The sequence below is a fragment of the Stegodyphus dumicola genome, chromosome X2 (genome assembly GCF_044657685.1).
Source record: "Stegodyphus dumicola isolate Sdum_Otavi_A_Nest chromosome X2, ASM4465768v1".
Lineage (NCBI taxonomy): Eukaryota > Metazoa > Arthropoda > Arachnida > Araneae > Eresidae > Stegodyphus > Stegodyphus dumicola.
The window spans coordinates 158,898,955-158,924,239 of record NC_140781.1 but is presented as its reverse complement, the minus strand read 5'-3'; the positions used below and the strand labels follow the sequence as shown (position 1 = coordinate 158,924,239).

General features: G+C 33.9%; 1 protein-coding gene across 6 annotated transcripts in view; it reads right to left on the bottom strand.

Annotated features, from left to right (window-relative positions):
* LOC118188381 (protein SREK1IP1-like) overlaps window positions 1-15,312 on the bottom strand; it is a 43,097-nt gene extending 27,785 nt beyond the window's left edge. For 3 of the 6 annotated variants that reach the window (XM_085810051.1, XM_035358806.2, XM_085810050.1), the window contains exons 1-2: window positions 15,154-15,312; window positions 7,854-7,922 (exon numbers count right to left, since the gene is read on the bottom strand). In XM_085810051.1, the coding sequence (XP_085666177.1) occupies window positions 7,854-7,922; window positions 15,154-15,172 (88 nt within the window). In that variant the 5' untranslated portion in view covers window positions 15,173-15,312. The remainder of the gene's footprint in view (window positions 1-7,853; window positions 7,923-15,153) is intronic. The other 3 variants (XM_035358802.2, XM_035358805.2, XM_035358804.2) reach the window with 2 other exon arrangements.
* Between the last annotated feature and the right edge of the window lie 9,973 nt (window positions 15,313-25,285).

Genomic DNA, 25,285 nt, shown 5'->3' with positions numbered 1-25,285 from the left:
GGTTTGCCTTCCACCACACTTTAAATCATGTCATCCGACTAAACAAAAGTTAGCTTCATTTTATTCCTATGTTTTCCGTGCTCTTCAAATTTGCTCCTCCAAACTAGCCCTTGATGAAGAACTAAATTATTTAAAAGCAATAGCTATTGACAGGGGCTTTCCACCCAACATTATTAATCAAGCAGTTAAAAAATTCTCATCTCAACACACTAAAAGGCACACTCTTGTTTTAGGAGATTATAAAAATTCTGTTGTCATTCCCTTCTTTCCATCAATTAGCTATAAAGTTGCACATATTTTGCAGAAATTTAACTTTCGGATTGTTTATTCTCCCATCAATAAAATTCCGAGTTCCATACTCAAGGACCCCATTCTGGATATGAATTCCTGGGGTATTTATAGGATTCCTTGCCAGTGTGGTTTAATTTACATTGGCCAAACTAAGAGAGCCTTAAAATTTCGCGTCAAGGAACATGAGGCATATGTTAGAAAAAAGGAAACACAGAAGTCTTCTGTTGCTCAACATTGTTGGTCCGAAAACCACACTTTCAGTTTTTCTGCTGCCAAAATTATTCAAAAAACATCTTCCATTGGAGAACTGGATTTTCTAGAGGCATTTCACATTCATAAAAATCTTTCTATTCTAGTTAACGATCCTAATTCCAATCCAAATTTGCCTTCGGCCTTTAAAGAAATTATGTTTTAGTTCTGGTTTCACCAACAGATGGCGCCACTTGCTTATTCTTGTCCAGGCTTTCTTATCTTATCTAATCATTATTTCCTATCTGGTTCATTTGCGGTTTTGCAGCTGAAGATGGTGGTTCGGTAAAACCATCGAAACTAGTCCTGTGAAAATTTTGTAAATATAACGCTGATTTTTGTTGTTTGACTTCTGAATTAGTATTTATTCAGCGTGTTATTGTGTCTTAATTATAGAAGCCCCAAACAGGCTTATTTTTTGCTTTCTTTTTTGCACGTGGTGTGGCCTCCATTTTGTGATTGCGTGAGTTTCAGTAAGTACTTTTTTGCAATTTTCAAGTTATGTTTATATTTTGTATATTTGGATATTTTGCTTTGCTTGTCTGATTTCATGCATTTTGCTTACAAACGTTTTGTTTTCTATTAATTTCAGTAAGGGATTTTTCTGCTGTTTTGTGTGTGCTTTATTATTGTATAGTTAATTTAGTTTGATTTTCTGTATTGTTTATCATGCCTTCATCCGTTAATCGTTTCACTAAATTACGCCTGAAACGGCAAAAATTCCTGAATCATGTTGACTTTTTACTTAAATGTAAATGTAAAAAATTGATCCCCAATTTTATTCAAATCAAATCTAATCAAAAACCTTCGAGTCGCGTTTCAAGAATTCTGTTAAATTGCAAGCTTGCCTTACTTCGGTCCGTCATAAGGGATACACGTCAACAATTGTCCAAAATTGAACGTGAACTCTATAAGCTTCATCTGGAACTCGCGAAATCATATCCAAAATTCACTGTCCTTGAAAAAACGTCTTGGTCTAGAACGGAGAATGCAGTTAACCGTCATAAAAACACCCTTGCAGTTAAACTCGAAAAACTTCTTTTACAATCTTCCAGTTCAAGTAGTTAAAAAAATCTTCCCATTGTAAACATCAAGCCAATAGTTAATATTTCTAATGTTAGTCTTTCAGAAGAACAAGAGAGAATTCTAAAATATAATTTTAACTTCTCACAAACCTGTAAACCCTCGATTCCAAAGATTTTGGCTCCTATCGAAAAAGCTTTCAAGTTCAGTAAAGTTTCAGATTCACAGAAAGAAATGATTAGGCATCTTATCGCTCATAATGTGAAATTCAATAATAAACCTTTGAAACCAAATCTAACTGCGAGAGAAAGAGCTACATTGCGTGAAATTCATTCTAACCTGGATATTATTGTTTCAAAGGCCGACAAAGATGGCCAGATAGTCGTCATGGATAGGAACACTTACATCGATGGTGTCACTAAACTCTTAAACGAAGGACCATATAATCCGATCCCTAAAGATCCTTCACCTTCGGACTTGTCAAAAATAAAAACTGCGATCAAATCTTCGCAAATCATTTCAGGCAACTTAAAACATTCACTTATCCCATCTGTTGCGAATTGTGCCAGACTATATGCTCTTCCCAAAATTCATAAAAGTGGTATTCCTTTCCGTCCTATTGTATCAAATTTAGGTACTGCCTCGTATCCATTAGCTAAATATTTAGTTTCTAGATTTTCAACTCTATTAGACAATAACATTTATACCATAAAAAATTCAATAGAGTTTGTAAAAAAAGTTAAAAACATTTCTCCTAGTAATTTACTCATGGTTTCTTTTGATGTAAAATCATTATTCACCAATGTCCCAGTGGAGGGTGCATTAAGATGTCTAGAAACCAGACTTCGCGAATTTCATTTCTCTTGCATCGAAATTGATGAGCTAATTTCTCTCACTCAACTCTGTTTGAAACAAACACATTTTGTTTTCCAAAATAAATATTACAAGCAAACTGAGGGATTAGCCATGGGAAGCCCCCTCAGTCCCATCCTGGCTGATATCTACATGCATTATTATGAATCAAAATTGTTTGAAACTTTAAACTTCCCGGCATGGTTCCGCTACGTAGACGATACTTTTACTCTGTTTGAAGGTAATAAAGATGATTTAAATAAAGTTCTTTCAACAATGAATTCTATTGATCCTGCTATTCAGTTCACTTTTGAACTTGAGACTTGCAATTCTCTTCCGTTTCTCGACATTCTGGTCACACGTAACACATCCAACTTCAGTACTACGGTTTACCGTAAACCTTCATCGGTTTGCCTTCCACCACACTTTAAATCATGTCATCCGACTAAACAAAAGTTAGCTTCATTTTATTCCTATGTTTTCCGTGCTCTTCAAGTTTGCTCCTCCAAACTAGCCCTTGATGAAGAACTAAATTATTTAAAAGCAATAGCTATTGACAGGTGATTTCCACCCAACATTATTAATCAAGCAGTTAAAAAATTCTCATCTCAACACACTAAAAGGCACACTCTTGTTTTAGGAGATTATAAAAATTCTATTGTCATTCCCTTCTTTCCATCAATTAGCTATAAAGTTGCACATATTTTGCAGGAATTTAACTTTCGGGTTGTTTATTCTCCCATCAATAAAATTCCGAGTTCCATACTCAAGGACCCCATTCCGGATATGAATTCCTGGGGTATTTATAGGATTCCTTGCCAGTGTGGTTTAATTTACATTGGCCAAACTAAGAGAGCCTTAAAATTTCGCGTCAAGGAACATGAGGCATATGTTAGAAAAAAGGAAACACAGAAGTCTTCTGTTGCTCAACATTGTTGGTCCGAAAACCACACTTTCAGTTTTTCTGCTGCCAAAATTATTCAAAAAACATCTTCCATTAGAGAACTGGATTTTCTAGAGGCATTTCACATTCATAAAAATCTTTCTGTTCTAGTTAACGATCCTAATTCCAATCCAAATTTGCCTTCGGCCTTTAAAGAAATTATGTTTTAGTTCTGGTTTCACCAACAGATGGCGCCACTTGCTTATTCTTGTCCAGGCTTTCTTATCTTATCTAATCATTATTTCCTATCTGGTTCATTTGCGGTTTTGCAGCTGAAGATGGTGGTTCGGTAAAACCATCGAAACTAGTCCTGTGAAAATTTTGTAAATATAACGCTGATTTTTGTTGTTTGACTTCTGAATTAGTATTTATTCAGCGTGTTATTGTGTCTTAAATTCAGTACATGTTTATGAACTCTTTTCTTTCTTTTTTGAATTTCATAAATTTTAAATGATTAATATTAGGTTAAGATGTCTCATAAACAAAATAGCATTAAATTTGGGGGGGGGGTTGAGATACTACTGGTGGTCTGTCATAAAGAATACGTTGGCACTGTTCTGTTATCAGGACCACATTCAGAAATGTTTGAATGCATTGCATGTAAGTATGTGTGGATGGATGAATTCATGCATGCATGTACGTATACATATGCGCATACACACATTTCTGAATATGGTACCAAGAACAGAACAGTACGAATATTTTAAGTAGTTAAATTATTAATAAACAATAAGTTTTCCCCCTCATTTTTTGGCTGTTATTCACAACTTATCTTTGGAATTAATACAGTCAAAAGTCGTTAATCCCGACTCGTCGGGACTTCGGCGATTCCGGATTATAGATCATCAGTTTAAATCTGGTAAGATGGCATGCAGAAATTATAAAATTAAAAATATGAAACTGTAATTTATGAAATAAAGAAGAATTATGATCTAAAGGGTATCAAAATTTACAAAAAAAAAAAAAAAAAAAAAAAGCTTAATATTTATTTGTTTACTTTATTAAACATTTCTTTCAATGTAAGTTGTTTAAGTTGCTTCGTTTTTTATGTGATAATACTTTCTCTTTGATTCTATAAACAGACAAATTTCTTGTTCAGTTACAAAGTTCCGCTGTTCAAGTCCTATAATTGCTGTGTCTACCAACTAATTTGTCAATCGAAAATTTTTCGTTTTCAATAACCTCTGTTACTTTCTTCGCTATCAGAAGCGAATTATAATGACGAGGAATTTGATTTAAATCATATCAAAGACGGAGTACATTGAGATAAAATACTACACTTAGTAAGGAATTACAAGCCAAATAAAATAAAAACATCTGCCCTGAAGATAAGGATAGTGCTGACAGATCAACTTCCAATTCACTGCGCGTCGCAGCATCCCCCCCCCCCCCGCCGCAGAGCAGCGTGAAATTGATAAACACATTTCGGAATGGTTAGATAAACAAAGAATATGCCTTTATCCATTTTTTTGCAGCAATTCCACTTTTTGTTTAATGGACTTCAAAACATACTTTCGCTTTGTAGATCCTTTACATATTAGTAAATATATATCAGAAATTATATTTGACATAATCGAAAGTTCCAGCTTACTTTTATAAAATTGCTCTAACAGTCTTCAAAAAATAAGCCTGATCTAATTCGAAGATTAAGGAACAACGCAATCTGCAACATTAACTGAATTAGATCATTTTAGCTTAGCTTATACCGTCCGTTATACATTAAACGTGCATGCGTAAACGTATTTTGGGCATGCGCACATGCATATTCGCAGCCGTAAAGGTCTTACGCGCACGCGTAAACACCACACATACGCAGAAAGTTTGTAGCTTTGAGGTCCGGATTATAGATCATTCTGGATTATGGGTGTCCGAATTAACGACTTTTGACTGTATATCCATCTTAATTCAGCATGCTTTCCTTGGTATTTTTCTTCAAGACACTCTTATAACCTTCAACAGGCTCAATTTATCATAAAAACTGACAATCCCAAATACTGATAATTATTAGAGATTAGATAATAATTATCAGTATTAGGACTTCTGAGACGACAAGCTTTATAAGTATAAACTATCATCTTAAGAAAGCTTCATTTTATTGCTGACTAGATAAATATATTGTGTGCAAATGCCCTACAAGTAATAAGAAAATCAGCATTTCCACAAGGCTAATTTAATGATTTAAAATGCAGATTTATATGAATTAAATGTAATTAATGTTAAGCAAAATTCATACTCGCATTTTTTTAATTATGCAAAAAAGAGGGGCAATTGAATGTACAGGATGTGAGTCAGAAGTTTCAAGACTGGTTCATTTCTGAGTACGGGAGTGCGCACGGACCGGTTCCACCTGGTGGGGTGTCTCGGGAACGAACTGACGCTGCGGCAGTTGCCTCCGGAACTCAGGAGAGTGTGCATCGCTTGCAGAGTGAGTGCGTGTCATTGACCTGGGTCGAAAAGTGGGAGAGGCAAAAATGGAGCAGCACTTGGAGCAACATTATGGGATTAAATTTTGCGTGCGACTGAACAAAATCTCCATGGACACTAACGGTATGATTCAAGAGGTCTTTAACCCTCTCACTGCATACTTTTTTTAAAATCAAAATATGTTCAAAAATCGCATATTTTTATTACATATTTCAAATCTACATATGTTTTAGAGTAAAAATATAAAAAAATATTTTTGTAAAAGAGGTTTTTTTCAATATGGAATTAGATCATAGAAAAAGGTTGTCAGAATAGTGAAACTGAAGAATAATTATGTAAAAGGAAAATTTTGAAAATTAATATTGGTTAAATTATGATTTATTTTATAAAATACAAAGGTAAAACATATATATTATATATATAAATTTTTTTCAATCAATCAAAACATATATATCAATTTTGCACCACTGTCGAACGTTTTTGATAGAAACTGAATTTTCAGATTCATCACTATTTGCAGAGGATTCCAAGAAATTCTCATCAGTTTCGCTATAACTATCTTCAGTATACTTGAAGTCAGAGTCAGAACTACTATCAGTGTCGGAAATATCGTCAAGGATATACATTATATCACTCGTGAAACACTTCCTGCCAGACATCTTTGAGCTCTGAAAAGCACACGCAAAATGCTACATTACGTATTCATGTATATTTGGCAGAAATGTGGACAACTAATGTCATCAGTTAGTCCACATCTAATTAAACAATTAATAATCACAAAAAAGCAGAAAACAAACCCTGAACGGGGAAAGAGCGGGTTGCGCAGTTAAATAGATGGCAAAATTTCATACCAGCGGAAATCGCGGGTTGCACAGCGAGAGGGTTAAGGAAAGAAGAAGCCATGTTCCGTGCAATGGTTTTCATGTGACACAAACGCTTCATAGATGGGCGTGGAAATGTTGAAGACGATGACCGCTCTGAGAGGCCATCATCAAGCCGAACAAATCAAAATGTGGCGAGAGTGCGGGAACTTTTAAACAATGACCGTCGTCTTAGTACTAGATTAACTGCCGATGAACTGGGACTCGGTCAGAATATGGTGTGGAGGATTGTGATGGAGAATTTGATGATGCGAAAATTGAGTGCGAAACTGGTGCCTAAAGTTTTGTCAGTGGATCAGAAGAAATGGGGCATGACTGTTTGCCAGGAAATGCTCCAACGGTTGAATGTTGATCCGAACCTTTTGGAGAAAGTGGTTACTGGTGATGAGACCTGGGTTTACAAGTATGATCCTGAGTCGAAGCGTCAAAGCTCAGAATGGCACACTGCTTCCTCGCTGAAGCCCAAGAAATCTCGCATGAGCAAGTCGTGTATAAAGTGCATGCTGTTTTTTTTTTTTTTTTGATGGTAAAGGAGTGATTCACAAGGAGTTTGTTATTCGTGGACAGACTGTTACAGGTGACTTTTACGCTGGAGTGCACTGACGCTTGAGAGATTTAGTCCACCGCATCCGCCTGGTGATCAAATTCTCCCCCACAACAATGCGCCCGCTCACACGTTGCGTGCAGCCGCCGAAGTTTTGGTCAAGTTCAACGCGACAACACTGCCGCAGCCACCCTATAGCCCTGACTTGGCTCCAAGTGACATTTTCCTCTTACCCTAAATCAACACAGGCTTAAAAGGGAAGCTATTCGACTTCACTGACGCCAGACCTTGACAGCATGATGCCCGATGCCTTCCAGAAGGGGTACGAACAGTGGAAGACGAGCTGGCAGCGCTGTGTTGATGCTGAAGGATCATATTTTGAAGAATTTTAGTCCACTGTACTTGTCCAATAAATTTCTAGTTCTGAGGTAAGTCTTAAAACTTTATGAATCACACCCTGTAAGTAACAGCAGAACAACACTGAAATGTAATAACAGAAGTTGATTCTTACTTTCTGAATGCATTTGGTTCATACAGACTTTATCAACATCTGAGAATATTTTAACGAATCAGAAGGTTTTTAAAACTTAGATCTTTTAAAAAAATTTACTCTTAAGCAGAAATATTGAAATCAATAAATACTTACGATAACCACATTTCTTACAAGCAGGTCTTATGTTATCCACAACCTGATTAGTGAGTCTTGCCATTAACTCTATAAATATATTTTAGTTTTTAAAAATAATCAACCTCTCCAAAAAATTAAGTACATTAATAATTATTAAAATACACAATACATTGCAAACTACCTAGGAAAATAAAAATTAAAGAAATTTTAATTTATTAAAATTGACTTCATATTTTTATATGCTTTGGGGTCATAAAAGGATTTCTTGATACTATCAAACATACGGCATCTTATTCCAGTTACAAACAATAATAGCAAGAATCAAGTGTAATAAATTTTACCATTAATTACTGCTGGCACTCTTCTTGGTCTGACTGTTCCTTTCGAGATTCAAGACTTTTCGCCAGTTTTTTAGACTGGACGGAAGTTAGGCTCTAGGTAATATGGTTCTCCTAAATACTCTTGAATGGAGAACTGGATTTAAAAAAATGTTTGTCAAGTTTAATAATAATTAGATAGTAGAATTAAATAAGAAAACCTTGTTTGTACCTTGCGAAATATACAGTTCGCTGAAAATAAAGAATAATCACTGGTCTAGAGGACTAATGGGATTTAAAGATGATGATGTTCTATTAGACAAAGACTAATGCAGGATATTTAAACAGACTGAACTGGAACATAACAGTATCAAGTTATTTTGTATGGATTTTAATTATCTGTGTATTGTTGTTCTATAACTAAGATTGCATCAGTATGGTAGTATCTGATTTTGTAACAATTGTTTTAACTTGAAAGTGCTTTAGTGATTCAAATGCTTACTTTTAACTTTTGTAATGTCTGTTTATGATTATAATGAGGGCAGGATGTTGGCACTCTCTCAGTGTCATTCTGTTTCATTCAAGGTTGAAACTTTTCACTAGTTTTTTAGTTTGGATGGATTCACCAGGTTTTTAGCTTGCCCCTTGGATTATCTCAAAGTTGTTGTTTCATTTATGGTAATCTGAGTAGTTGAATATTATGGAAACCCTATTATGACGTAATTGGTTGCACAACTGCAGTGAATTTGAATGATGAGAAAAGATTTGTAAGGGCTTGTGTGCGTTGGATGTTGGTTAGGAAGTAAGTTGCTTCTTATTTTGTGGTTTACACAGTAAAATGGCTGAATGTGGTAAGATTAATTGGTAAAAATATATTGACGTGTACCCCTTGGCGAAACTTGCCGTTTTTGGCGGTACATGGACACCAAGAATTCTTTAATTTGTTATTTTGCCTTTGTATGGTGGCGATTTGTACACATCGATGTACACATCGACCTATTTTCAGGTAAAAAAAATCAGAGAATTGCACAAACTTGGTATTGCACACTCACTTGTCTTTATCCATGTACACATCGATCTATTTTCACTTAAAAAGTCAAAGGAGCAACCAATCCTACACTAAAGCCTAACAAAAAAATATATAATCTCAATAAACTACATTTTAAATCAAACAATGGGTAAAACTGGATATTACGGTCCAGTTTGGCGTGTTTTCAAATAATTGATAAGTTGCCAAATCGCTTGTTTTCGTGCATTTTAGAAAATCGCTAACTCATCATATCGCCATATTAGATGGTTGCGAATTTGAATTAATTCTGTAGACATGCAAAAAATAGATCATGCAAAAATATCTAAAACAGGACTTCAAGAAAAACAACGAAAAAGGGAGAAAGTGCAGAATCACCCACTGCTTGGAGTGTTTTTAAGAATTGCACGTATCCATGTACACATTGACCTATTTTCACTTTAAAAAAATCCCAGAATTGCACAAAAATGGCATTGCGTACTCCCTTGATTTTATCCATGTACACATCGACCTAATTTTCACTTCAAAAAGGTCAAAGAAAATTGACAAAAATCCAATTCTTCTTACTCTTGCAAATGCCAAATAAGTATGCGATTCTGCACTTTATCTAAAGTATTTGAAAGTTAATAACTATGCATTTTATCGGATCAACAATGTTAAAAGTTTTCATAATATCATATACTATTTTTAAGACAGTAGCAAATTGGAGTAAAGCATTTTATCACGAAATTTAAGAAATTGTAATAAGCAGTAAATGAGCAATAAATGATCAGAAAGCATCGATTCGTATTTAAGCCAAGAAGTTACTAGATTTGGCGCGATTTCGCTTCACTTGGCTCACTTGGATCGTAATCTTCAGTCTAGCCAAACAATGAAATAACATAAAAAAGAAAATTCATCTTAGCACTACACAAAGGAAATATCCACTTACTGTATTTAGAAATTTCCATGTCTTCAGTCACACAAAATTCCTTAACAGCACCCAAACACTTCCTAAAATTATCTGAACTAGAATCTGTATACTGGCATCGCCACATAAATTCACAAAAATAAGAGTGAAAAGTATCCTCTGTAGTGCCGGTATTCTGACATTCGACCATACTTCTTTCTTTTGTACAAACAGGACACTTATAATGGCTTCTAAGTAAACCTTTATTTACACACAGTTAATTAATGCTTTTTTCCCTTTTGTTTCAAATTGTACATAAATTTAAATTAATCAGTTACAGTAGAGAGATGGGTACCCCTTGTATTAGAGCAAAGTTGTTGTTTCATTTATGTTAGCCCGAGTAGTTGAATGTTATGGAAACCCTATTATGACGTAATCAGTTGCATGACTGCGGTAAATTCGTAAGAACTAATGAGTGTGTTGGTTAGGAAGTATATTGCTTGTTTAGTGGTTTAGACGGTAAAATAGCTGAATGTCATAAGATTAATTTGAAGTTTCTGTATGATTTGGAAAGAAGGTTATTTAGTAGCCATTATTAAGTATCCTGTTTGTAGGAAGGAAATGCATATGGTCAAATGTTGGAATGGCGCTAGGGAGGATATTCTGTACATTTATGTGGCGACGCCAGTATACAGATTTTAGTTCAGATAATTTTAGGAAGTTTTTGGATGTTGTTAAGGAATTTTGTTTGACTGAAGACATGTTAATTCATAAATAAGGTAAGTGGATATTTCCTTACCTTGATGCAAAGATGAATTTTCTTTTTTGTGTTATTTCATTGTTTGATTTAAAATGTAGTTTATCGAGATTATATATATTTTTTTGTTTCGCTGCTCCTTTGACATTTTAAGTGAATATAATTCGATGTGTACATGGACAAAGTCAAGGAAGTGTGCAATGCATAGTTTGTGGAATTATCTGATTTTTTTAAAGTGGAAATAGGTCGATATGTACATGGATAAAGTCAAGGGAGTAAACAAAGCCTAGTTCGTGGAATTCTCTGATTTTTTTTAAGTGAAAATAGGTCAATGTGTACAAGGATACCAAGTTTGTGCAATTCTTTGTCTTGTTATTTTGGCTTTGCGCACAAAGAATTGCACAAACTCGGTATCCATGTACCGCTAAAAATCATCAATTTTTGCCAAGGGGTACCTGTAAATATATTTTTACCCTTCTGATTATCTGCATCACTGCTGAAAATTCACGAAAAAGTATTGGTTGATCTTTACATTATGGTAACTTGGCGATTTTTTGGCGAAAATTTGGCGACCAACACTCCTACAGCAACCCTCTATTTTTTTTTTCCCGCCGCCATTTTGTCTTCACAAAGTAAAGACATGTTACTTTTCTTTTTATCTACTGAACACTTCTTCCAACAATCTACTAGCCGAATTACACTTATGCTAGAAATTTTATCTAACAAAACTGCTTAATCATGACAAATATTCACTGCAAAATTGGGAAAAAATGCACAATACCATACTCCTTACGGGTTTTTCAAAATAACACATACACATAAACCACGTACACGTCGAATTATTTTTACTTAAAAAAACATCCCAGAATTACACAAAAATGGCATTGCGCACACTCTTCACTATATCCATGTACACTGCTTTTTTCTCATAAATTAGAAAAATTTCACGAAAATACATGACAATTTTCTGAATCTTTAAACCCGGTAAAAAGAACATATATGAAATTACCTGATCGCGAAAAAGTATATACCCTTTCCAAATATGAACATTTCCACATATAAAATAAATAAAATATCCAAAAACTTTTACCTCTAAAACATCTATTACATTATACACGTCACCAACGAATTCATACTGCAAGCATTACAAGTACTTAGTATCAAATATTTAAATTATTTCCATGCACGTTTACTTCAACTGAAACGTATACCAAATTCCTACAAACATAAAATTCACAAAATAACTATCATTTAATTAAAATATAATTAAATTCAAAAACACTACTTAAAATATAAATGAGCACATACATTAAATTAATAAAAATTACCTTACAATCCTAATTACTTTAAACTAAATCATTGCTAATAACAATTTTCCCAATAATACCAAATTCCTTTACTTCCACCTTACATTTAGAACAATGCATAAAAATAATATCCTCAAATAATTAAAAATACTAACTTACCTCATCTTCTTCAGAATCTTGATTACGTGTCCGATAAACTTTTCTTTAGTTACGGCCATGGGATCCAAAAATTCACGAACACTGTTTCACACAACAGAGAATAAACCAAATACAAAATTTCCAGATTTTTTCCTGATTCCCCCCCTTTTTCGATTAAAGAACCGTAATTCGTCCATTAATATCACATGACATATCCCATGATCTCTCATTTCCCTCACACAAAATAATGCGTAATCGGAACTGAGTACTGCTCACATTATTACCAAAGTCCCAGGTAGTAACCTTTATCGCCTCTAAAATGTCGCCAAACTACCAGTTACCATATTGTAAAGATCAACCGATTAGGTAAGTTAGTATTTTTAATCATTTGAGGATATTATTTTTATGCATGTAAAGAATAAATAAATGTAAGGAATAAATAAATTAATATGGTATTATTGGGAAATTGTTATTAGAAATAAATTAGTTTAAAGTAATTAGGATTGTAAGCTAATTTTTATTAATTTAATGTATGTTCTTATTTATATTTTAAGTAGTGCTTTTTAATTTAATTATATTTTAATTTAATGAGCGTGATTTGTGAGTTATATTAATGAGCATGTTGGGGTAAATTTTATTAATTTCTTATTAGTGGGTGAATAGACTGCGAGTTGACTACTGGATTATTTAATGTATAAGAAAAGTTTATCCGCCATGCAATCAAGATTGTGAAGAAGATTAGGTAAGTTAGTATTTTTAATCATTTGAGGATATTATTTTTATGCATGTAAAGAATAAATAAATGTAAGGAATAAATAAATTAATATGGTATTATTGGGAAATTGTTATTAGAAATAAATTAGTTTAAAGTAATTAGGATTGTAAGCTAATTTTTATTAATTTAATGTATGTTCTTATTTATATTTTAAGTAGTGCTTTTTAATTTAATTATATTTTAATTTAATGAGCGTGATTTGTGAGTTATATGTTTGTAGTATTTTGGAATACATTTGAGTAGAAGTAAATGTGCATGGAAAGAATTTAAATATTTGACACTAAGTATTTGGAACCATCTTTAATGTTTGCGTTATAAATTCGTTGGTGACGTTTTATAATAGATAATTTAGAGGGAAAAGTTTTTGGATATTTTATTTATTTTATACGTGCAAATGTTCATCCTTGGAAAGGGCATATACTTTTTTGCGATCAGGTAATTTCATATATGTCCTCTTTACCAAATTTAAAGATTCACAAAATTTTTCTAATTTATGAGAAAAAAGCAGTGTACATGAATATAGTGAAGAATGTGCGCAATGCCATTTTTGTGCTATTCTGGGATTTTTTTTTTAAGTAAAAATAAGTCGACGTGTACATGGTTTAATTATATTTTAATTAAATGATAGTTATTTTGTGAATTATATGTTTGTAGCAATTTGGAATACGTTTCAGTAGAAGTAAACGTGCATGGAAATAATTTAAATATGTGACACTAAGTATTTGCAACATTTTTAATGTTTGCGTTATAAATTCGTTGGTGACGTTTTATAATAGATAATTTAGAGGGAATAGTTTTTGGATATTTTATTTATTTTATACGTGGAAATGTTCCTCCTTGGAAAGGGTATAAACTTTTTCGCAATCAGGTTAATTTCATATATGTGCTTTTTACCGAGTTTAAAGATTCACAAAATTTTCCTGCAAATTTTTCTAATTTATGAGAAAAAAGCAGTGTACATAGATAAAGTGAAGAGTGTGCGCAATGCCATTTTTGTGCAATTCTGGGATGTTTTTTTAAGTAAAAATAAGTCGACGTGTACATGGTTACTGTGTATGTTCGATTCTGAAAAACGCTGGAAGGAGTTTGCGATTCTGCACTTTTTCCCAATTTTGCAGTTAATATTTGTCATCATTAAGTAGACAAATGTTATTCCATAAAATTTCTAGCATAAGTGTAATTCGGCTAGCAGATTGTTGGAATGAGTGTTCAGTAAATAAAAAGAGAAGAAACATGTCTTTACTTCGTGAAGACAAAATGGCACCGAAAAAAAAAGTAGAAGGTTGCTGTAGCAGAGTTGGTCGCTAAATTTTCGCCAACAAATCACCAAGTTACCATAATCCAAAGATCAACCAGCAATTCTTTTCAATTACACATAAACGCAATAAAAATTTCGGATTTACTTTATATAGGGGCATGGGATCCAAATATTAAACAACACTGTTTCACAGAACATAGAATGAAACTAATGCTGTACAGCAGATATTTTTACAAATTTACCCCCTTTTCCGATTAAAGAACAGTGATTCGTCCATTAATGTCACATGACATATCTCATGATCTCTCATTTCCCTCACACAAAATAATGCGTAATCGGAACTGAGTACTTCTCACATTATTCCCAAAGTCCTAGGTAGTAACCTTTATCGCCTCCAAAATGTCGCCAAACTACCTGTTACCATAATTCTAAAGATCAGCGAAAATGGTATAACTGATTTTAAAACTATTACGCAAATGAACAACAGTTACGTCTCATTCTCTTTTTTTCAAGATTCAATCATGGGCAAATTTAAATGATCATACGGAACTTTCTTTTTCACAGCATAAACGATGATCAAACTACGCAAAGAGTAGATTTCAATTATATAAATGAATAAATCAAAATAATTCCTTTACAGAAAACATACGCTATTTTTTTTTTTGGAAAAAAATAATCGAGCTGTAAAACGGCAAAACTTTTGAACACACACGAAAGGGTACGAATTTAAACGCAGAAAGGGGTTAATTACACTCATGTCACAAGAACATGCCATATACAATAACAACTCATTATTAAATGTTTCAGATTAAGGTCACTTACACGTATAAAATAACAAAACACTACTAACCTTTTAAGCTACTTTCCATTGTGATATGATAGACACAGAACGTAAAATTATGTACAATTACACATATTACAACGTGAACGTGAATGAGTTACAACTCTCAAAACAAGGACAGACAGACAGATGACAGCAGTCTTGTTTTGCACCCGCTAAGTCGTTGTCACCGATGGGCGAAAAATCAACGCTTAGGTGCGAAGGAAAGGTATATAGAAAGGGGAGCAATTTCATATTTCAGAGAGAGTAAAAAAGAACTTCGTACATTTTGTACGAGTTCGAAAGGCCAGGAAGAAAAAATGGGACAAAATAAAATTTAAAATAAATGGCTCAAAAATAATAGAGGGGAAAAAAAGGGGGGCTATAGAAAGAAAAAGAAAAGAAGTAGAAAATATTCTAAAATACGATTGTGTCCATGAGTGTAATCAAAAGGAGAGGAAGCAGTGTTCATTTACAATAAATAGTGTCTCACAGGTGTGTGTATTGAGTGTGCTTGATAATACTGAATAGATGTGATACTGTGGGGAAAAAATAGAAAAGAAAGGGGCAGTGTTAAAATGCTTCGTATCAAGGTATTTAGTATGGAATACGAAGTAATAGATGTGATATATATATATATATATATATATATATATAAATTACGGAGTATATGTATTAAAAACATAAATTAAACGTAGTATTTGTTAATTTAACTATCATAATTTATTTTAAGTTTAATTATTTTACTATCATAATTTGTTACTTGTTAATTAATGCTAGTTTAACACATTGAGGCACACTGTTATTTATATAAGCTCATAATTCTAAGAATTTATTTAAGGCAATGAAGAATAATCTATCTCTCATGTTTGGACATTTAACAGATAGCAAAGAACAGTATGAGGAAAAAAAATCGATGAGGTATAAAATTTAAAGGCGAAAAAATATGTAAGCGATCTGAAAGAAAAGGAAACAAAAAAATCGGAGAGGGAAGTAGCGCAATGCCCAAAATCCCCTCTCACCAGATTCCTCAAAACAAGATAAGGGCGGTCACATTAAATACAGACTTGATCCTTGCTTCCCCCCCTGTACGAAATTTCACCATAGATTGGGCCAAAAGAGTCTCATTTTCCCACCAGTTTGTATTACGTTGTGAAGTGAATCGTGACTGATATGAGAAATTACGTGCAAGTAAACCGTATTTTTGCGTCTGCAAAGCTAGAAATTATAATAAATCGGCTATTATTCATCTAAATGAAATGAATATGGAATTTGAAAACAAACTGGGAAATCTTCCAGTAGTATTTCAAGATTATCTGAAAACATTTCATTCAAAATGACAGTGCATTCACGTGTGAACCATAAATAAACTTCCTCATTATTTATAAATAAAATCTTGATAAATGAACTTCCTCATTGTATGTAAGATTTTAAAAGTGTGAACTGCTGCTTTTTGATAAATTTGTGCATTTCCATTCAATTTCTTTTTATTGATGTTGGTTCGACCCGTGGTTGATAAAGAATAAGTCTGTACACCGTTTTTCTTCAGAACGCTTTGCCAGTTTTCATTCATCATGATAATTAGTATCTAACTTTATTATTGTATATATTATCATCTATAAGACATTTTAATCATTTACGAAATATTAATAAATTATTCCAAAAGTGAGCCTTTGAACTGCTTACTTTCATATACTAAGAACACATAGTGAATTTGAGTTTCAGAAAGCAGCGCTTCCTTTTACTCGGTATCACGTGAAGAACATCAGTAAAACAAAAAGACGAAAGTAAAAGTCAGGTTTCCGCCATCAGTCGACGAAAAAGGTGAGTGTCTGGTCGAAGGTCCAAATCAGTGGACTGAAGAATCTAATATAAGTAAAAAATGTTAAGGATGGAGAATGTCAGATGGATATTTGTGCTTTTCTTTGGGAAATGGAGAACATCTAAGAGAGTTGATGCAGTTGTTAGGATGAGTTAGAACTGAATAGAAGAAATTTCTGGCAAGTTTTTGAATATAATCTTGAACTGTACATACTTTGAGATCACGTGGGATATACGAATTTGGAATGAACCATGGCGCGTTGATGATCTCTCTGAGTGCTTTGTTTTGAAGAATTTGGATGTGTTGAAGGTGAGTTTTGGCAGCGTGGCCCCAGACAGGACTAGCATAGAGTAATGCTGGTCGAAGTATAGATTTATATAAGAGGAGTTTATTAGAAACGGACATATGACATCTTCTGCCAAGAAGCGGGCGCATAGTTGCAAGCGTGATATTGATTTTTTTCACAGTTTCCCTGAGATGTTTCTGAAAAGTCAATTTTTTTATCAAGAATAACTCCTAGATATTTAACTTCGTCAACCCAGTCAATTTCTTCATCAACAGAAGAAGTCTAGGTGGAGTGAAATTTGTTTGCGAAAAATTATTGCTTTTGATTTTTTTTTTGTATTAACCCATTAACAAGCCCGCCCTTCAGAACGAAATGCTTTGAAAATGGCCGTCAGTTAACAAAACCCTCCAAAAAATCGCTTTCGCTTTCTGAAATCTCTCTAAGATGGCCCAGCCTAGGGCAGTATGTTTACTTCCCCTTAGTGTGATGGATAAGCCATAAAATTGCCTCCCAGCTATTGAATGACAAGAAGTACTTGTCGCGTTAGTTTCATCTCCCTCCTCTTTGTACTTGTAGCTTGTAGACCTGTTTCTTTTAATATGTGACGTCCGAATTTTCCGAAATCTGTTTAGAATTCTATCTTCCAAGCTTGTAAATTTTCAATTATTCGACATGTTTTATTGGGGATTATTTTAAGAAAGATCCTTATTTATTTTGTTACACAATTTTTTTACTATTTACTTATCTATTTTATTTAGTTTTAGTAGGCCAATTTATTTTGGAAAATTAAATTTTAATCCATTTTTTTTACCGACGCAGTTTTTTTCACATTATAAGTCCATATATGTTTACGATGAGAGTACAATATTTATCAGGAATTTTCGGAAAATTTGGCGTACGTATTTATATTTTAGCGTTGAATTTTTTCCACAAGTTGTTCGTTAACAGTCGAGCTCATCCTTGTAAACGCTTGATCTTTTCAACATGGAATTGGCAAGCAGTAATTTTAATTTATTTAATAAATTATAGTACTGAAATGACATAGAATATAAGAATAATTATAGTCTATTTAAATAAATTTCTATTTTCATTTAAAATTTCCCATTATTAGCACCTCCCGCAGTTTTATGTAATTATAGGATTTTCCGAATTCTATTAAGTCCTTAACATAATAGACCCAATAGAAAAGTGATAATATGGAAAGACTGTGTCTTAAGTACCAATAGCCAAGTATTTGTAATTAAATAATTAAATAAAAATAAATATTGAATACTAGCCGCTTTTTTATTTATTTTTACTCATATAAAAAAGATAAACAAAAATACTATTACATCTAAAAATTATTTAATAAATTATTTTGCTAATTTTATATGAATGAGGAAACACGTAAAAAATGTTTTAATGATTGAATTCATCGTTAAAAATCAAACAAACCCCAAAATTCCTTTTCCCCAAAACTGCGTAAAATGTTTTGATTAAATACGATTTCAATGAGTTTTCCAACTCTGTTTCGAGTGACATAAATTAGGATATAAATATTATTAAATTAGGATATAAATATTATTAAATTAGGATATAAATATTAGGATATAAATTATTATTACTAATAATTTTTATATTATAACTTAGCAGAATATGTTTACCGTTAAAAATTATATCTAAAAGAATTAAATTTTGTAAAAGAATAAAAAATAAAATTAACTGTTCCATTTTGTCCTTTATGCATCTATTTATACAAAAATAGAATCTGGCTAGGAAATTTACGACTTGTATATGAACTAAAAATTAGTATCTTGACAAAACTTGTCAGAGCATAACAAGCGTATATTCTGTGATATTAGTGTATTAATCATACTTCTGTATACGTAAATACAGTTTATAATTATTAGCATAAGTATCGTAATGGATTTTATTAAAACGGCGAAAACTGAATGCATGATCCTGAGCATTATCATACTACGGCTATCCCGTTAAGTATTGCTTGGGTCGTAACCACCACGAGTTTTATTTTTGAAATATTAGTCCAAATAAAACAGGAAGCGTTAAACGATATGCATTTTAAACAGTTTTACTTTTTTATATGCATATAAATGTTAAGTTGTTTTAAATTGTACTTCATTTCTGAAACTTCTGCGGTACTATTTTTAGAACAGATCAAGAACTTTAAAGAACAAGTACACTTTAGCAATATGCAACGTTAATGACAACGTTAATGAGTTCAAATGTTACTGAACAGCTGTACGATTTGTAACTGGCACTGGAAGAAGCAAAATTTATCTGATGATCCAATCTTCATTTAATAAATTAATAGAGAATGATACAGGGTAAGCTCTGTATGCTGGTCAGCATGTTAGTTACATACGAAAGCTAAACTACTTTCTTTTTTTCCACCGACAGTGAGGCAGCCAATCCACTGGGGCAGTTAGCATAGGCAAACTACTATTTGTTTGTACAAAACTGGACTAAAAGCTTACAGCTTATTTTAAATAAATTTCGTATACTGAATACAGCTCCTCCGAAAAGCGCTCTTTTCTATCTTATTTGTTTTAGATTTCAGATTAAAGGAAAATAATCAGTTCTGTTTCTCAGAGACGGCATTCCTGCCTGTTGGTTTTTCGTGGTTTTCTACATGTGCAACCCAGTTTCCCACTGAAAGGCCTCCACGAAGGCCCATAGCTCTCGTATGCTTTGTTATATTTAAATAACCCTAACCCTCCTACTACGATAACTATCACACTAAATTAGAGTAGAAGATTTTGAAACAAGATTTTTAAATAAGACTCCGGATCCCCACTGACAGAGCATCTAAAATCGCTAAGCACAGCTAGCTCGACCCGGGTTCAAATCCTGGCCAACGAGCTGGTTGCATGGAAGTTTTCTTGGCTTTTTTTACATGTGGAACGAGAATATAAGTCAGATCCTCTTAGAAAGTTTCCTTCCTCTTGGACAGACAAACAATTGCGTGCTTCGCCGTAATCCAAATACATTAAATCCATCTGTACTGATAGCTATCATTCAATCTTTGTAAAGAAATATTAAGGTAAAAACATGTAAATATCAAATTTGCTTTAGATTGCAAATATTTTTAAGCAATTGACATTTTAAGCAGCACAGCTTTTCAGTGGATCCATGAACAACTGAAAATTGCAGCCCAGCTGGTATAGTGGTTAGCGTAGCTGACTACCGTATCGAAGGGTCCGGCTCGAATCACGGAGAAGGATGAATGTTTGTAAATATATAGTGTCCGTGCAGCATGGGGGCACTCTAAATATGCAGCTAGCCGGAAGTCCTCTCGAGAGGTTGATGGTAAGGCAACGACAACTGAAAATTAAGAAAAAAGAACCTAAAATCAGTATAAAACTCTACCGATTACTAAAGTCATCTTGCAAAACCTTTCCATCGGGCGATAAATTCAACTCATATAACAACAGTTGTATTTTTATAGTATTTATCAATTTATGAGAACCTACTCAAAGTTTGGTTTTTCAGAGCCTTTGAGATTCATCAGAATGGTGATAAGATCATTAAATGTGGGAGAGGCAAAAAATGTTTTAAATGAAATAATGGCTGCAAAATGCATGAAGTATAAGTAGTTAGATAAATAATTAAAAACATGCGAAATTTCTTCTGATGACCTATTTCAAACAGCATAATATTTCTGCAAAGAAATAGCACACATTTAGTTCACTCATGGTATTTGGGGCTATGAACAAAAGGTCGTCAAAGATTTTATACTTCTTCCTGATAAGCATATCAGGTTCAATGTTCCGCCTTACTTTCTTTGGGAACATGCAAGGACCTGACTCGGAACAGGGAGCTTACTAAAGCTATGTTCAATAAATGTGAGAAGTAGACAGGATACACAGGAAGGGTACACAAAACCCTTTATTTTTCACTCTTTACAATAATTTCCGTACTTCGGAATACAGAGACCAACTACTTGTGGTCTGAACCTAAGAATATAAAAATATAACTAAACTCTAACTTAAATTTGGAATAATAAACGTGGAAGATTGGCCTTATATTAACAGGAAGCCGTATGTAGTACAGAGAACTGTTAACACTACAATACGTTTAAAATTATCACGAGGATTAAACCTCTGGCCTGGAAGGCAACCAGCAACCGAGTAAAACTTCTAAGGCAAGCGGCCTGCTTCGACTAACTCCTTCCTCTCTCTCGCTTGGCAAAAAGCCACAACTTAAGTACTTGGCGTTCGCCAGACAAATTTTGCATAAATAAGTTAACGCTTTTAATTCTGGCCGGAAGTAGAAAATAAGAAGTGATAGTAAAGATTTAAAATAAAATAAACGTTAGTAAAACTTAAGATCCTTACATACTTCCCGCCAGAGTTAATTAGTTTGAAACTGAGGTCTAAAACGACCTTGTTGAAAACTTTTAGCTCTAGAATCTAACGCGAGGCCAATCTTTTAGAAACACTTCTCACTAGAAACTAGAAATTAAAAAAAAAAATGTTTTTACTATAGCAGCTCCATGGACACCCAATTTTTCATCTGTACTGCATCTAAACAGGAGCTTTTATTCAAATCTGGTTCCTTCCAGAGATCTGGAAGGAAAACTAGTTTAATGAAATGTTACACAATGAAATGGCAAGTAACATGCATATTTATATTTCTCTTAACATTCTTATTTCATTCATGACTATTTTAATTATCTCTCCCCGTGCTCTCTGACATGTGTTGTAAAAGAACACCAAACACGAATGTGTTTATGTATACGTGTTCAACACTTCCTCCTACAATCAAAACACTAACGTGTTAAAATTCAACATAACCAGACCTCGTAACACACCCTATCTTCAACTCTAAACCCTGAGGTACTATTCTGAAAGTGGCTAACTCTGAAGTGTAGCGTCAGAGAGCCTAACTACATTCATTCAACCTTTAACACGTATTCACCATAATTTGGTCTTTTTTCAGTCACACGAATAAGTTTTAAAATTTTTGGCATTACTTTCACTTTTACCATATCACAGTATTTCTTAACATTTAAAATAACAGTTCACATTGTATATAAGAACATATTAACATGCCGTTAATTTTACGCATTTTAAAACATACATTAGTAGTACATTGTTAACTTCTATTCTTTTCAAAGCAAGTGCCAATTCTTCTACATTGAAATACTAGATTTCAAAAAGTCTTTCAGACTAAAACTTCTTTCTTGCCAGAATGTTTTTAAATAAAATTTATACAATAACTTTTACAATATTTAAGTATTTACATATTCCTATTCTACATCAACTTTAGTTTTACGCGCGAGTAATTTAAAAACATAATACCAAACTCGGTAACAACTCATTTCTCGCCTTTTTGGCGATAAAGGTAGACCTCACATGAGGTAAAACTTCTTGAAATCTGCCACTTGCAGTAAGAATGAAAGATTAACTTAAGTTTGCAAAGTAACATAAAATTTTACTTATCTTTGTGATATTCGGACATTCTTTTCTGAGCCCAGTCCTGGAAGGTAGCGCAGATTCTGGTTTGATTTATCCTCCTTCTTGTGCGGGCTCTCCCTTCAGTGCCTTCCTCTAGAAACTTTCTTTTTCCTCCAGTTCGGTCACCCTTGAATACCTTCTTTTTCGCCTCTGCCTGTGGTCTTGGCCGTTTGATGGCAGCTGGTCTTGGCGGAACCGGGACACTTCTTTCACGTTCCTGCTTGGACCTCGTTGCTGGCCGTTCAAATTTTCCTTGTAACTTTTCCTCCGCCGGTGGTGGCCCTTCCGCAGTTCGGCGACATTTGCTGCGGAGAGTCCTGTCCGATGAGTTGATCTTCCGTTTGGGAGCCGGGTTATAGTTGCCGTTATTTCTCCTGGCTTTCTTTGGATTCGTCGTACTTCTCCCTTCTTCATTCTGGGGGTGTTCGTGAGCTCTCTTTTCTGGACGGTGGAACGGCTTCTTTTTCTTGTTACCTTCAATTTTCCAGCGGGGAGACTTTCTTTTCAATTGCTCCTGCCTCCTAATGGCTTGTCCTTGTGCTTGACGTTGTTCCACCTCTGGAGCTTGTGCCTGCCGTGTCTGCCGTGCCGGATCCTGCAAAAGATCTTTGAAAATTTTCATTTTATTACGATCATAGTAGGGTTTTATTTGATCAATGTTTGCGGAGCACGTTTCACCATTTCTGGCTTTTAACACCACTACAGCGTGAGTTATTTTTTCTATAACATATGGTCCTTCAAAGCGTGGAAAAAATTTGGCAGTTTTATCTTCTGGTGCTGAAGAAAGTGAATGCTTAATTTTTAGTACTTCATCCTCTACTTTATAAGTTACTCCCCGTCGTTTCAAATCATAATAAAGCTTCTGTTTTCTCTGTGCTACTTCAGTATTCTTTTTTGCTTCTTTAATTAATTTTTCTATATCACCCATTTTAAATTCTGGGGCTCTTTGTTGCACATAAAATAATTTATCTAACGGCGTTATAATCTTTCTGCCTAAAAATAACTCAGCAGGAGTTTTGCCCGTTGTATCATGTTTTGCGGTCCTAAGGGCGAAAGCAAATTCATTGACATAGTTATCCCAGCTTTTATGAAAATTTTTAACATAACTACGGATAATTTTCACTATATTTCTATTGACCCGTTCCGCTATATTTGATTGCGGCCGATACGGGACCATTTTTAAATGACGTATGCCCAGTTTTTGGCACATGTCTTCAAATACATTACTTACAAATTGAGGACTATTATCCGATATAACTTTTAGGGGCGCTCCGTATTTTAAAATATATTTATTTAAAATAGAATCAGTAACTAATTTCGCGGAGGCTCATTTTAAGGGAACAATTTCGGTCCACTTACTAAAATGATCAACCATAACAAGGCGATAGCGACTTTTATTTAACTGACTTTTTGGGAAAGGGCCCAATAAATCGATGCCAATTATTTCATTTGGAAATTCGGATTTAATACTATTTAGAAACCCGGCCGGGCGGAAATTAATATAATTAACTGCTTGACATGTTGGGCAGGACTGGACATACGCCCTTGTTAACTTTTGCAGTTCAGGAAAATAGACTGCCTCGCGTACGCGCTGTATAGTTTTTCGAATACCAGCATGAGAAGCTAAAGGGCTGTCATGCAACTCCTGCAGGATATTTAATCTAAGACTAGCTGGGATAACAGGTCGAAATTCGTTGTTGGAATTTGTAGTTTTTGTATAAAATAATAGACCATCTATTAGTTCGTAATGGGCGGCCCTATTTCTTATCGCCACAATATCTTGGTGGCTAAAATTTTCAGGATCCTTTAAATACTCATAAATGCTTCCAAACTCAGGATCCTTACCCAGTTCGGTTATTACAGTTTCTCGGGAATTTATTGTACATGCTGTGAGCATTGCCACCTTTACAGTATTACCTTCTTCATCTATTTTAATTCTGGATAGGGCATCTGGTACGATATTTTACTTTCTGGGGGTATGCTTGATTACCAGATTATATTCTTGTAGCTTGAATGCCCATCTTATTAACCTTGGGGATAAGTTTTTTTCTGAGTATAATCTAGTTACCGCCGCATGATCAGAGTACACTGTTATTGGCGCCTTTCCAAAATAGACTCGGAACTTTTGCACTGCTAACAGAACTGCAAGTGCCTCTCTCTCGGTCGCGGAATAGTTTCCTTGTGTTTGATTTAAAGTTCGGCTAAAAAATGGCACGGGCTGCTGATTTTGTGAAAGTACCGCTCCTACCGCATAATCCGAAGCATCCGCTGATATTTCTAAATTCTCATCCTTTTCAGGAAATTTCAACACAGGGGCTTGTGTTAATGCTTGCTTTAATTTTTCGAACGCACTATTGGCTTCGGCCGACCACGAGAATCTTGCCTTTTTCCTTTTTAATTTTAACAATGGTTCAGCAATAGCTGCAAAATCTTTTATAAAGGACCTATAATATGAACAAAGTCCTAGAAAAGAAGAGAGCTTCTTCGCCGTGTTTGGAGTCGGATACTTTTGTACAGCAATTATTTTTGATTCGTCTGTCTCGATTCCTTTCTGAGATATTTTGTAACCTAAATATTTTAATTCAGGGGCTGCAAATT